Source organism: Leptodactylus fuscus, chromosome 4, assembly GCF_031893055.1.
Source record: "Leptodactylus fuscus isolate aLepFus1 chromosome 4, aLepFus1.hap2, whole genome shotgun sequence".
Lineage (NCBI taxonomy): Eukaryota > Metazoa > Chordata > Amphibia > Anura > Leptodactylidae > Leptodactylus > Leptodactylus fuscus.
Window position 1 is genome coordinate 24,014,982 of NC_134268.1, and position 15,020 is coordinate 24,030,001.

At 39.0% G+C, this 15,020-nt stretch overlaps 1 protein-coding gene across 5 annotated transcripts in view; it reads left to right on the forward strand.

The window, feature by feature from the left end:
* The first annotated feature begins 11,906 nt into the window (after nucleotides 1-11,906).
* TRPS1 (transcriptional repressor GATA binding 1) overlaps nucleotides 11,907-15,020 on the forward strand; it is a 237,932-nt gene continuing 234,818 nt past the window's right edge. For 2 of the 5 annotated variants that reach the window (XM_075270221.1, XM_075270223.1), the window contains exon 1: nucleotides 11,907-12,342. Coding sequence is in view for 2 of the 5 variants with exons in the window: in XM_075270220.1 (XP_075126321.1) it covers nucleotides 13,077-13,089 (13 nt within the window). In the remaining 3 variants the exon portion in view is untranslated. Of the gene's footprint in view, nucleotides 12,343-12,955; nucleotides 13,090-15,020 lie in introns of those variants that run through there. The other 3 variants (XM_075270220.1, XM_075270225.1, XM_075270222.1) reach the window with 2 other exon arrangements.

Here is a 15,020-nt window from a genome sequence, read left to right on the forward strand (position 1 = left end):
GACAGATAATGAATTCTGTTTTCTCCATGTGAAATATTAGATAGTAGGAGAAAAAATGGGAGGATAAAGTCAATGGTAGTAATTTTGGATAGCAGAGAGATCAAGCTTTGCCAGACATGTAAATTTCTGTTGTCAACACAGATGCTATGGGACTCCATAAGCTGTCCCAGGCTAAAGGTATACATGGAAAATACAGGAGACTCAAGACAAACACCAACAGAAAAGGGGTGAGGATAAGGAGCTTCTAGTTACACCTCTGCACAGGATGGTTTTAGTAGAGTATTGGGGTGGGAAATCAGAGTGTAGCCAGTTGAAGAGTAAGTTGGATGAGTTGCTGCATGTGTTCTCAATGAGGAGAGGAGACTAAGCCCAAGTTACAAAGACTTCTAGGAGTGGCTTCTCCTGAATCCTCAAAAGGTCTGGGCATGTTTCAATCCAACTCCCTGGTCCTTTTTCTCCCATGACATCTGCTGTTGGAGAAATTTGGGAGACCTCTATACATATCGGATGGCTATACGGTTCTAATGAAATTTGTAGGTTTAGCCAACAATCTATTGTGTATAGCCAGCGTTAGTCTCAGACTAAACTCATCCAGTGTCTCTTGGTCACAGACTACACTTATTCCCGTGAAGTCCTCTATCCAGCCATAGCACCAAGGAGAGGCTTAAACAACAAAGGCATACAAGCATAAGGAATAGAGGATCACGAAAATATGCGTGCACGGTAATGGACAGTGGTTATGTTGTGTTTGAATTATGGATCAACACTAGCACCTGACATCAGTGCTTTTTTGTGGCTGAATAGATGCCCATGTCCTCAACCATCTTCCAAAATCTTGTGGAAAGCCTACCCAGAAGAGTAGATGCCAGGTTATAACAACAAGTGAACGGTGGCCAAATACGATTCCGGCCATGGTTTTAATGGAGTTCCAGTTATCAGTGTCCTGTTTGGATGTCCACAAACTTTTGGACTTGAAATGTATAAATAAGCCAATTCAGTAAACTAAGTTGAGATCAAGAACCCAACAAGACAACAAAGTCTTGGTTTCCCATCCATCCACTAGAAAATTGATGTAAGGATTCCTGGCTCACAGATAACCAACATCACATCATGGATAGTAGTAATATCATAGCAATGTGGAGCTTATGAATGCTGAGCTGTCTAACTCGCCTCTTTATGACACCATGACATTCAACCTTTTATAATCAACGGTAGTCATCTAATGGAGCGACCATAACGTGATGAATAAATGAGGAATGGAAACCCAGATGATATCACGTTCGCACGATAGAATGAAACAATTCCCTATTTTCTTGCACGCTTCATTTTATGGTCTACACCCGGGGCCATGTGTCCAAGGATGGACGTGGCAAATGTAAAATCAATGTTGGCTCCAATAACATGAACAGTGGGACAAGCTGACTTTGCTTTTGTTACAACCACCTCTACTCATATGTGGCCCCTGGACTACCTTCCCCTTGGCTTTATTTGTGATTGGGAAAGTTCCTTTAGAGAGACTGAGCCGCGTACAATACAAGTTTACACTACCCACATTAGTAGGAGAATGTAGGGGTCTCAGAATAGTCACCTGGCCAACAACTTCTTCGCCTGACGCAACCATGACAAAGTTGACTCTATGAAATTTGCTTGAGTGGTATGGAGAGACCAATGGAGAGACTGGAGACAATGGGATAGCCATGGAAAAATGAGGTCAGGTGTGGTCCTAGATGCTTTTACCACTTGAAATAGGGCAATTGGCATGAGCCTCATGGGGTTTTTTGCCTTCCCCTGAATCAACACTGTAGGGATTGTAGGGTTATAGGTTGGACTTGATGGGCTAATGTCTTTATCCAACCTCATCAACTATGTAACTATCTACTTCTTTGGTGGAAGGTTATCTTGACAGTTCGTGAATTACTCATTCAACAGAATTGAATGCATTAATGGTAGACTTATTTTTTTTTACAAATTTTTGTTTTTAATTTGGACACCGTGTCGAGGAGATCCCTACATCTTTAAGTCTCACTCTATTTACATATAAAAATAGAATTGGCTTGCACAGAAGGAGCTTAGATTGCATTTCTCTTTATGACCAGCACATATCTGCCTCCAAATGTGACCTAAATAGCAATAGGCAAATTATTGTTATGACCTTTCTGTAAGGTTAGAGCAGGGAAGCTGATAACATCGTAGGAATTCTGAGGTCTATGGGAATATCATTTACGGACGGCTCTGACATTGTACATGGCGATTACTTGAGTCAAGTTTCTCCTTCGATATAAGTGGCTGCAAATTAAGTGATAAAAAGCTGGAATAAAGTGATAAAATCTAAAGTATTTTCCTAAACTGAAGCTTTTTGGAATTAATTTGGTTTCACAAGAGGGAACAATTCTTGATGGACATCAGTAGGGGGGAAACGTGCCCCAACCATGACAAGTAATGTATGGTATGGTCTCAGTATATGGAGGAACCTTTAGGCCATTGTTATTATTAGTCACATCAATATTCACTATAATTTGTGTAGTTTATATGTCAAACCATCTTCCTATCTTCCGAAGAGCAATGTCCGTACATTGCCATGTTTCGTGCGGAAACCACATGGACCCCATTCTAGTCCATGGGGTCTGCGGGCTTCACATTTTAAAGGGATCCTATCATTTAATCACATTTTTTTCTCATTAACACTTTGGAATAGCCTTAAGAAAGGCTATTCTTCTCCTACCTTTCATTGTCTTCTATGCCGCTATTCGCTTGAAATTCCGTTTTTTTGTTGGTTATGCAAATGAGTTCTCTCGCAGCACTGGGGGCGTCTCCAATGCTGCGAGAGAACTCTCCAGCGCCACCTCCATCTTCTTCATCAACGTCCTCTTCATGCGTCTTCTTCCAAGCACAAGCTTCTGACTTCTAGGCATCGGGCCTAGGTCAAGCCAACTGCACATGCCTGCCAGGTACAAGAAAATGGCCACTAACAATACTGTGCGAGTGGCCATTTTTCTTGTGGCCACGGGCATGCGCAGTCGGCTTTGCCCTAAGCCTAGAAGTCAGAAGCCACCGCCAGAAGAAGACGCAGTGAAGACCTTGTTGCAGAAGAAGATGGAGGCGGCACTGGAGAGTTTTCTGGCAGCATTGGGGAAGCCCCCAGTGCTGTTTGAGTGCTGGGAACCGCCCCCAGTGCTGTTTGACCGCTGCCCCCAGTGCTGCGAGAGAACTCATTTGCATCCTGACAAAGACCGGGATTTCAAGCGAACAACGGCGCAGAGAAGACAAGTAAAGGTAGGAGAAGAATAGCCTTTCTAAAATGTGATTGAATGATAGGATCCCTTTAATGCGTATAGGTTTCCATTCAGGAGGTCCCTGAATGGAACCCAAATGCAGATGTGAACCAGACCATACACATTTTAAACTGGAAATAATCTTTATTACACTGTAAATAAGAAATATTAAGACATTAAGAATCATTATTAATAATAACAATAATAAATAACAACAATTAGTGTTGAAGCAATGCTTTTTGTCTGCCAAATTAAAAATGAACAAAACATGGCATCTCCATCATGCACAATTTGCACTGCAATAAATAAAAGCGACATCAAACATAAAGTCATGACCACCGAAATGCAAAAAATATCATGACCACCACAATACAGAGAGGAGAAAAAAAAACTGTATTTAAGGCCAAAACTGGCCCAATATTTAAGGGCTTGTAATATGAGGCTTCAGACAGAGAACAATGAGAGCAGGTTTTAATTTTTTTGGCCTATGGAACATTAGAAAATGATCCCATCTGTAGGAATAACGCTGCAAAGACAATTACCCTTCTTCTTGGTCAAAGCCACCTAGAAAATGTTTTTGAGCAAAACTGATCGCCAGCTCTCATTGTCGCCCCCTACAGGACGGTGTTGTAACATGACAAATAGATAGTTATAGGATTAATGCTGAAATGATCACCAAGATTATACACCATCAGAAGAATTAAACATAGAATGGTCAAGTTTATTTCATTTATAAAAAAAAAAAAATACAAAATTATAGATAGATAGATAGATAGATAGATAGATAGATAGATAGATAGATAGGAGAGGGAGAGATAGATAGATGATAGATAGATATAATAGATAGATAGATAGATAGATAGATAGATAGATAGATAGATAGATAGATAGATAGGAGATAGATAGATAGATAGATAGATAGATAGATAGATAGGAGAGGGAGAGATAGATAGATGATAGATAGATATAATAGATAGATAGATAGATAGATAGATAGATAGATAGATAGATAGATAGATATAATAGATAGATAGATAGATAGATAGATAGATAGATAGATAGGAGAGGGAGAGATAGATAGATGATAGATAGATAGATAGATAGATAGATAGATAGATAGATAGATAGGAGATAGATAGATAGATAGATAGATAGATAGGAGATAGATAGATAGATAGATAGATAGATATAATAGATAGATATAATAGATAGATATAATAGATAGATATAATAGATAGATATAATAGATAGATAGATAGGAGATAGATAGATAGATAGATAGATAGGAGATAGATAGATAGATAGATAGATAGATAGATAGATAGGAGAGGGAGATATAGATAGATAGATAGATAGATAGATAGATAGATAGATAGATATAATAGATAGATAGGAGATAGATAGATAGATAGATAGATAGATAGATAGATAGATAGATAGATAGATAGGAGAGGGAGATATAGATAGATAGATAGATAGATAGATAGATATAATAGATAGATAGGAGATAGATAGATAGATAGATAGATAGATAGATAGGGGATAGATAGATAGATAGATAGATAGATAGATAGATAGATAGGAGAGGGAGATATAGATAGATAGATAGATAGATAGATATAATAGATAGATAGGAGATAGATAGATAGATAGATAGATAGATAGATAGGAGATAGATAGATAGATAGATAGATAGATAGATAGATAGATAGGAGAGGGAGAGATAGATAGATGATAGATAGATAGATAGATAGACAGATAGGAGATAGATAGATAGATAGATAGATAGATAGATAGATAGATAGATAGATAGGAGATCGATAGATAGATAGATAGATAGATAGATAGGAGATAGATAGATAGATAGATAGATAGATAGATAGATAGATAGATAGGAGAGGGAGAGATAGATAGATGATAGATAGATATAATAGATAGATAGATAGATAGATAGATAGATAGATAGATATAATAGATAGATAGATAGATAGATAGATAGATAGATAGATAGATAGATAGATTCAATATATTATACACAGACATTTAAATCAGTGTCATGGAATCAAACCTCTCGAAACTTCCTAATATCCACAGCTGGAGGGGACATTGTTCGCGGTTCCCCCTCCCTCCTATTCGGCTCTAGTACAGACAATGAAATTCTGTTTCAGTTGTCCTGGAGTCTGGCGACCGTGCGGCCTTCGCCTTTTCTAATCCTGATGTTCGAGTGTCAGGATTAAGGTCTGGATTTTTAGCGTGACACCTCTTGAAGACAGGTTGAATCAGGAATATTAACCCGGCGGATATAGGCCAAATCCACTCTATATGTATCCTAGACAGATGGACATGGAATAAAGGTATAATACATGGAATACATATATATAGAATGTAACAAAATACATATACAAATACTACAGGCAATAGAACAATATTAGTAACAGCAACGCAATAAAAGTACCATACGGTGTCCACATAATAAATACCCTCTGTATGGTGATGGAGGCCCAGAGGGATTTGCTCCTTGGGCTCTCCTTTGTCAGGGGCCACATATAAAGTAATCCTCGAAGCTTAACCATAGCAAATTCATCAGCGGCTACCCTGCAGAAATTTACATATGCAATCCCATCCACATGCTGCATAAACCTGCCCGCTTCCCCAAAACTGCATCATAAAGTGCTCACACTGCAGGTTTTAATCCCGCAATATGTCAACTATTACTGCCAGAGGCGCAATTTAAAGTTCCTGGGTCCCTATGCAAAATCTGGGATAGGCCACTAAGTATGTTGTGCCATTTATAATAGCGGTATATTTTATGTATCAGAGGGAGCGGTGGGGCCCCCTCAGGGACCAGGACCTGATAACAACAGCTACAGCAACGACCCTGATTACTTAGTATTTAGTTGACCATTTTAGCAAATCCCATGCCCACTTTGCAGTAAAAACCGCACTGTGGACATGCCGCAATTTGCAAAAACCAGCGCGTTTTTGGAAATCGCAGCATGTCAATTATACCTATGGAAACGCCGGCAGTTTCCCCATAGGTATAAATGAAAGAGAAAGTCCATAGAGGAAACCCCTGCAAACTTTTTGTATAAAGCACTGTTGGAAGAAACGCGATACGTTGCGGCCATGGATTTTCCTGCAGCGCTCTTTTACTGCGGGACTCCATGTGGGGCCTTAGCCTTATGGGATTTTCCAAGATAAGGAGCCATCGCAGCAAAATCTGCAACATAAAACACAGTTTTTCTATCACGTGCGACCTCAGCCTTAGAGAGGTTTTTCCAGTTTTTCCAGAATGCGATAGATTCATCTCAGTATTTGTATTTACTTCTGCTATTACAATGACGGATTCCTCCTATCTATCAAGCCCTCCTGCATCACGAATATTGTCCCAAAACACTGGCATGGTAGAAGAGGCCGGACAGTAAATCAGCATAACAATATACATATATCTACCATTCAGGGTCTATGGAAAAACTGCTTGGCATCCATGATAGGCACGAGCGTCTATACTTGTGTACTACTGTATGTGCCATCATACTCCGTGGCTATGGACCCATTTAATCTGGCCTTGGGATACTTCTGGGGACATTATGTAGGTCTCTGTTTTTCACCCGTTACAGGAAAACACCAGTTTTGCTTCCTCTACGAATAGTCCTAGGGTAGGTAACAGCTGGGCTAGGTAGGTGGAGAGACGGCAAGAGGTACCTGCCGAGGTCAGAGCTGGAAGACTTGGCCCAGAGATACAGGTCAGGGTCAGACAGCGCAGGTTCAGGAACAGGCAGAACTGGAATCAAGGAACAAGGACGAGGTCAGGAAACAAGTTGAGGGTCAATTGCAGGCAACTATTCAGAACAGTAGTGAGCACACCTTTATAGGAACTAGTAAGTTAGGAACCTATATTGCTCCTGTGGGGGAAGGAGTCCTCATAACTAGGGGTGACAAGGGATTGGATGGTAACACAATAGTGGCACATGATGGCCGTTTAGGACATAGCACGGAAGCACAGAGTGTTGGAGATAAGGAAAGAGAGGGCAGGGAGAAGGAGGAAGTGGCCATGACCTGGTAGCAGTGACCACTAGCAAGACCCTGACTCACCAGAATGACTTGGTGCTTAATATGACTCCCTGCTATGGTATCCAATGCAGAAAGCCAATTGTTTTTTCTATTGAAGTCCATAAATCCAACAGGAGAACCTGCGCCTGGGACTCACAGAAGATATAGTAAGACTCACTTGGCTTCATATTATGGCTTTGAACAACGTCTATGGATCCATAATGTGCTCATACTATGGCGCCCTGGATTTGACTCTACCTGCCTGGACATTATATAGTGTAAGTTTGCTTTCCTTCTTGAGATCTAGATTAAGGCACTACACATAGAAGTCTGCAACCTCTGCAAATCTGCAAATCCTGTAACCTGGGGCATGCTGGGAGTTGTAGTTTCCAAACAATTGCGTAGATGCCGGCCAGTGAATTACATACACCAAGGAGCACTTCAGGGTTATGTTCTGGGATTAGATTCATATATCACATCCATTGTTATAAAACAACATTAAAATTCAGGTCTTTACCTCATTTCCTGAAGGAATCAAAAACCTATCAATAAGCTAATAATGATTTATGTCTCGCAAAGACGGAAAATTCACATGGAATAATTCATGTCCCTGCTGCTGTAACGCCACGACTAATACTATGCAGATGTAGCATAGGACATGGGGGATATAGTCTCCATATGTATTACACCCCATATCATATAGATTACTCTCTCTGATAAAGAGTTAAATCCAAGCAGCAAGGGGAAAAAAAAACGCACAAAAAAAGAAAAGCTTCTTAAATACAGTAATTGTGTGGAACAGACGTAAGGTCAAAAAACTAACAATGTATCCGCGGAGGCAGAATATAGATTTATACTGCACTATTAAATAATATACATTACAGGAGTTTCATCTTTGGTGCTTTTATTTCTTAATATCAATGTGTTCTGCCATGTGAGCCAAGTACAGGAAGTTTTGCAACAAGTTATAACCACCGTGTGTCCTAACATAGTAGTTATTATACAATGGCGTAATAATATAGTACAGTATCACAGAAAAGTAACTGAATTCACACTGTACGGCCAGATCTGTAATTGACTCATAGTAACTATTATCTATCTGTATATCATGTAATATAACACTAATATATCACAGTATAGTATCTGTATATCATATATCACTCATATCACAGTATAGTATCTGCATATCATGTAATATAACACTAATATATCACAGTATAGTATCTATATATCATATCACTCATATATGACAGTACATTATCTGTATATCATTTCACAGTACAGTATCTATATCATGTAATATAAAACTCATATCACAGTACAGTATCTGTATATCATGTAATATATCACTCATATCACAGTACAGTATCTGTATATCATAAATCACTCATATATGACAGTACATTATCTGTATATCATTTCACAGTACAGTATCTATATCATTTAATATAAAACTCAAATCACAGTACAGTATCTGTAGGTCATGTAATATATCACTCATATATCACAGTATAGTATCTGTATATCATAATATATCACTCATATCACAGTACAGTATCTGTATAATATATATCATTCATATGCAGTACATTATCTGTATATCATATAACATATTACTAATATATCACAGTACAGTATCTGTATGTCATAATATATCACTCATATCTCACAGTACATTATCTGTATATTATCACCGTAGAGTATCTATATCACGTAATATAAACCGCATATCACAGTACAGTATCTGTATATCATGTAATATGTAGCTCCTATATGACAGTATATTGTCTACCTATATATCATGTAATATGTATCACACAGGACAGTATCTATCTCATATATCTATCTCTCTGTATCTATCTTACACATCTCTCTCCCTGTCTATTTCCCATATCTGTATCTAGATTATATCTCTCTACCTCACCTGTTTTTCTCACATATCTATATGTCCATCCGCGTATATTTATTTCACATATCTATATATCTGTCTCTCTGTGTGTGTGTGTGTATATATATACATACACACACACACACACACACACACCTCTTGTCTGTTTATTATGAAATATATATATTTATCCATCTGTCTTTCTGTTTAGTTTATATCAATGTCACTGATGTATATATCATGTATATATCATGCAGTATTTTTCTATTTATCTCATGTCTAGATGTAATATTAATCTATCATACAATATGTCTGTCATCTGTTTATCAATTACATAATAGTATCTATTTATCTATATCATGGCACCCTGCTGTATAGTATACACTGTATAGTATATACTGTATACTACTTTATTCATCTCCCTCATAATATATTATATACTGTATATTAGGTCTCTTATATCTCTCTTATAGCATTGTATATTATATGCTGTATATTAGGTCTCTTATCTCTCTCTTATATGCTGTATATTAGGTCTCTTATATTATTGTATATTATATGCTGTATATTAGGTCTCTTATCTCTCTCTTATATGCTGTATATTAGGTCTCTTATATTATTGTATATTATATGCTGTATATTAGGTCTCTTATACCTCTCTCTTCCCTCCTTTACATCTCTCCCTCTATGGCTTTATATACTTAGAAGTATAACTGAATAGATATATCCAATGCACATTTAGATCTCTCTAGGTCAAGGTTTAATAAGTTTATTCCCCCCACATTGCATGTAAGCAGTTTATCTCCCTCTCACTATGTACATTGTGATTTCTCAGGTCTACTACTATTATTATTTCCATGCTATATGTCATGTACATCATATACATGTGTTACATAGAATTTCTCCTGTTACCACATGCAGCTTCATGGAAGATAATCTTATAGCCATAATAATAACATATGGTATCCATATAAGAGATATAATAGATAACACTGGTGTATAACTCTTCTGAATTAGTTCAGCTGTACACCCACATATGTACAAGCAGAATATTCCACAATGTAGATATATGACATTGCTCTATATTTCTGGAAAGATAAAATATCAGACAAGTAATGATGACATTTATTATATGGAGACGGCTGGATATTAGGTGCAAAAACCTGCGCACTTACAGTAAATGGACGGTGTAGTGGTGTAATAAGACATATCCATGGATGGGACGATTCTGGAGACGAGTCATTGGCATCTGTAAGAAAAGCAGAGCCTGGAAGAATAAAGTATATAAGCGAGACATATACAGCAAAGGGAATAATATATGCAGTAACACATGCTGGAATATATATATATATATATATATATATATATATTATGGTCAGAGAGATACAGGCACTCAAATAAAAATATAACATGATAAAGTGCAAAAAATTATAAATTATGGTGATTTGTATTACATTCAGTATATAGATATTACATACATATAGAGACTGAGATATACACATGGATGCACAAACATTGTATAACCAGATGCAGACATATGTTACATAAAAAATAATAAATAAATATATATATATATATATATATATATATATATATGTACACACACACACACACACACACACACACACACACACACACAAAGAGAGCAGTGCAGCTCCATGTAAAGGCAGCAGACGTCCCATCCAGTATAGCAGGATTCACCAGTCCTGACTGTATAAAGTGTCGTGTGTATATATTACTATGTGATGCAATAGAACTGCCAGGCTCACTGCCAACTGTTTGCATTGAATTAGCCATAGGACTTCACAGAAATGGTATAGAAATGTCCCATATATATATATTATATACACACACATTTACATACTAATAGATATACACACATGCATCTATATAGATTACACACACTTTTCTAATATATATATATATATATATATATATATTCTACAGTTCTACACAGATGCACTGTAGTAAATTCTAGGTTTTTGGCTCTCTGCATGATATTATACACGACATTGCTACATGAATATTCCTGCAAGACTGTGAAAGCTGAAGATACAGTTAACATAACACTGTATACTGTATTCTACCCTATACATTACATATATAAAGCTAGAGCTAATATCTTTCCTCCCAGACAGTGCCCTGCTCCCCCAGGCTGGCTGCACTACCCCCTCCACTTTGCACTACTTGTCACAAGTGCATTGCACTGACTATCCTTCCCACATGCTCTGCCTCCCATAACCCCCACCTTTTCCACCATTCCCCCCTCCCCATTCAATGCACCCCCATCCCATGCACTTTTCCTCTTTTTAATATCCCCCCTTGCATTCCTTCCAATTAATCTCCCGGCAGCCCAGAGGTGAAAAGGAAACTTTTAGTGTTTTGCAAAGCTTTAGCTCCCTCCGACTACATGACTACAATGTATCCATTGCCGCAGCCGGCTCTCCAGGGCTCTGCTTCCTGTTTTCACTATTTACAAACAACTTTTCCAAGGTTGAGCAGAGCAGTAGCAACAACAACCTGTGCCTGCTTCACTCCACACAATGCAACTTGGAAATGAACTGGAGCAAGGGGGCTGGGATGGAGCTGTTGTGCCCTCCTCCTCCCCCCTTCCCTCCCCTGTCTTGCTGTGCTGACTGCTGCTGCTGTCTGTAGATGGGAGGTTACTATGTCTTTAAGCCTGTGCAGTTGAGGGTGGTGCCTTTCTCTGCTTAAGGCTCCTTTGATATTAATAGTGTTGGTGTCTTGCAACTGACGTAATGCTTGCACTGAGGTCCTGACAAGCGATAACATTTCTGATAAAGAAGTCATCTTGCTGCAATCTCCAGCCCTGGGATCTAATATTAAACCCAGAGCATCCATTACTCTGCCTCTCTCTCTGTCTCTCCCCCCCCCCCAACCACCACCTCCTCCTCCTTCTCCTAGCCCCCCACTCCTTGTTCCTGTCTGTGTTCTCTGCTCTCAGACATACACACTGGGGGGGAACAGGAAACCTATTCTTCCCCCCACCCCAAAAAAATTAATCAGAGATCAACTCTGCAAACAACAAGGAAGCGGTTCATGGCTCAAGCTAGATCTCCACCATCTTCCACATTGCTGCTGCTGAGGTTATTGCAGATCAATCAACAGGTAAGAGGAGGGGGGGAGACCTAGAAATCCAGCAAAGAGATCATCAGTGCAGAGAAGGAAGCAGGAGCTTGCATTGGCTTGCTGGCTGTCTCTTGCACACACTCTCTCTCTCTCTGTGTGTGTCTCTTCCTTGCTCTCTCTTATTTCATGCATGGTCTGAGCTCCAGGGCTGCCTGCAGAATGTGGGGGGATCTGAACCCAAACAAGTGACTTTTATTTTTTGCAGAGAGGGAGAGAGGAGGGTGCGAAATCCTTCTCATGTTTCAAGTGCATGGGAGATTTCCTTTTTTTTTTTTTTTTTTTTTCTTTTTTTTTTTTTTGCATGGTGGGTCAAAAAGCATGAGGCATGGAAATTGGCTACTTCAATCTCCAGTAGCCCTGGTCCAATCTCCGGGAGCCCCCTTCTTGTCTGCTCCTTGAAGGGTCAAGTTCACACACACAGGAGGAGATAACTGCAACCAAAGACTTTTTTTTATTATTATTATTTATATTATTTTTATTATTATTGTTTTTACGTTGTTTTTGTTTTTAAAGTAACTTCCAGGTCAAAATATTTTTTTTTCCCAACTTCTTAAAGGAACAAGTCACTTTTTTTTTTCCCCGACCCCCTTTATTTCAATTCGCCATGGAAACGCACGTAAAATGGATGTGATTTTTTGCTTTTTTTTAACGTTTCGACTAAACGTCAAAGCAGTCGTGGTGGTGACCATGAGGAGCGGGGTGACCAAGGGACAATGATGAGCAGTAGTAAGTTTTTGGCCAAACTTTTATGGATTGGAGGTGAGGGGGAGGGGGTGATGTGGATACGTTTTTTTATTTTATGGTTATTTTTTGTTATATTTTTGCTGTTTTTTTGCTTTTATGACGTTGTCGATGATCCCAGGGGTGCTGATAACTTTGTAAAAAAAAAAATACAACAAATTGGTTTGCATGGGACGTGGTGAATGAATGGAAAAATCTCAAGTTATTTGTAACGTAGATGGGTTTTATCGCTGATAGGTGCGGATTTTATGCCCTGGAAGAAAGTGCGCACAATGTGAAGTGACTCATTATTCTTAATCCCTTGTATTCTTCTAGTGAGACATTGAAAGATGTGAGGGAGTGCTCGCTGTACCCATACGTGGAGGTGCTTTTATGGTGGGACAGTATGGATAAATCAGCCATTAGGCCTTGGTGTCATTGGCACGCCTGTGTTAGATTGCAAGCTGTTCCTTTTATAGTGGATCCACCGTCTGTGTCTGTGAACAGTTGCAAAAGTGTCGAAAAGTTTGATACTGCGCAAGAGGATGAAGTTTTGCAATGGGCTCAGGAGCAGGATGCTAATGGGGACACCGACCGTGTAACCTGGTTAGATGTTCAATGTATCAGATTCTACGACAATATTTGCAAGTCGTGAAGTTACAATGTTGCAATAGCGAAAGGACAAGTTCAGCTCTGCTACATCTATTGAAAAAAGTTGAGGTCAGGAAGATGGAGGACCTATCCCATAAATAGGAGTAAATCACAGAACCCGTCTTTAGTTCGTCAAGTTGACAAAACGACAGGGGGGGGAGAGAAAAAAGTGTAAGGAAACTCTTAATCACTGTGTCAGTTATTATGGCCTGCGTTGTATAACCCTCCTGTCCTGTATCCAGGTGATAGGGGGTGTCCCTAGTAGGGTGATATACAGTTATAGGGGATCTTGTGTACAGAAACGGGGTAAATGTGATGTAGACGTAGCAGAGCTGAGTTTGTCATCTGTGACAAGATACCTGCAGCCTTGTAGAAAATCCACCAACCTCATCCCTATAAGCTCCGCAGACTCGGCCCTGCTACATCACTGATCTAACCTATACGTCTGTGCGCGCTGTTGCCTGTACACAAAGGTTAATAATTTAGGTTGTGGTGTAAACAGACATCATGGACTATTTCCTGCAACCGCTAATGATGACAGGACTGTCTGGAAATGATAGTAACCATTTTGATTTACTTTCCAGTGCTTCTAACTTTTCTGACGTGGCCAAGACAAACACATCTCATCTCAGGCTTTATCTAGGTCTGCAGAATTTTTTTTTAAAAAATTTATGTTGACACCTAGGTGGTGTCAGATGAGGCCTATGGGTCCGATAAGGGGTTAAAAAATGGCACCTGGGACGGGGTGAACCGGAAACGAGAAACTTTTTCAAAAAGTCTAAGTAGCTTCGTAATAAAATTAAAAAAATTTCACGTACGGGGGGAAACCCAAGGACATGGGTCTATTAAAAGCAAATATCAGCAAATTGGTAGTAAAAAAAAAAAATTTAAAAAAAAATCCCCCCCCCCCATACAGGGAGATATTTTGATTAAGATATTCTGCGTGAGTGTAAAATGAGTCCATTCATTCAATCAACTGACAACTTTCCAATCTCTGTTTGCCTTAGCTTAATTTACTTTCCACAGGACAACTATTGTGGCAGCCCTGGATTCGGGGGATTTTTTTGGCAGGCATGGCCGACTGTAAACGCAGACGTTTCTGTCCCAAATATTACACCTCACAAGTCAAATTGGAGTTTAGAACACTAGACAGATACTTTAACATAAAACACATTACATTTTCCATAGGCTGATCTGGGGTGTTGGGGGGAGGGGGGGGGATCGCTCTACGGGGGCTCCTGTCTGGGATTTTATTTTTTTTGTGTTCCTGCTTCCATCCCTCTGAT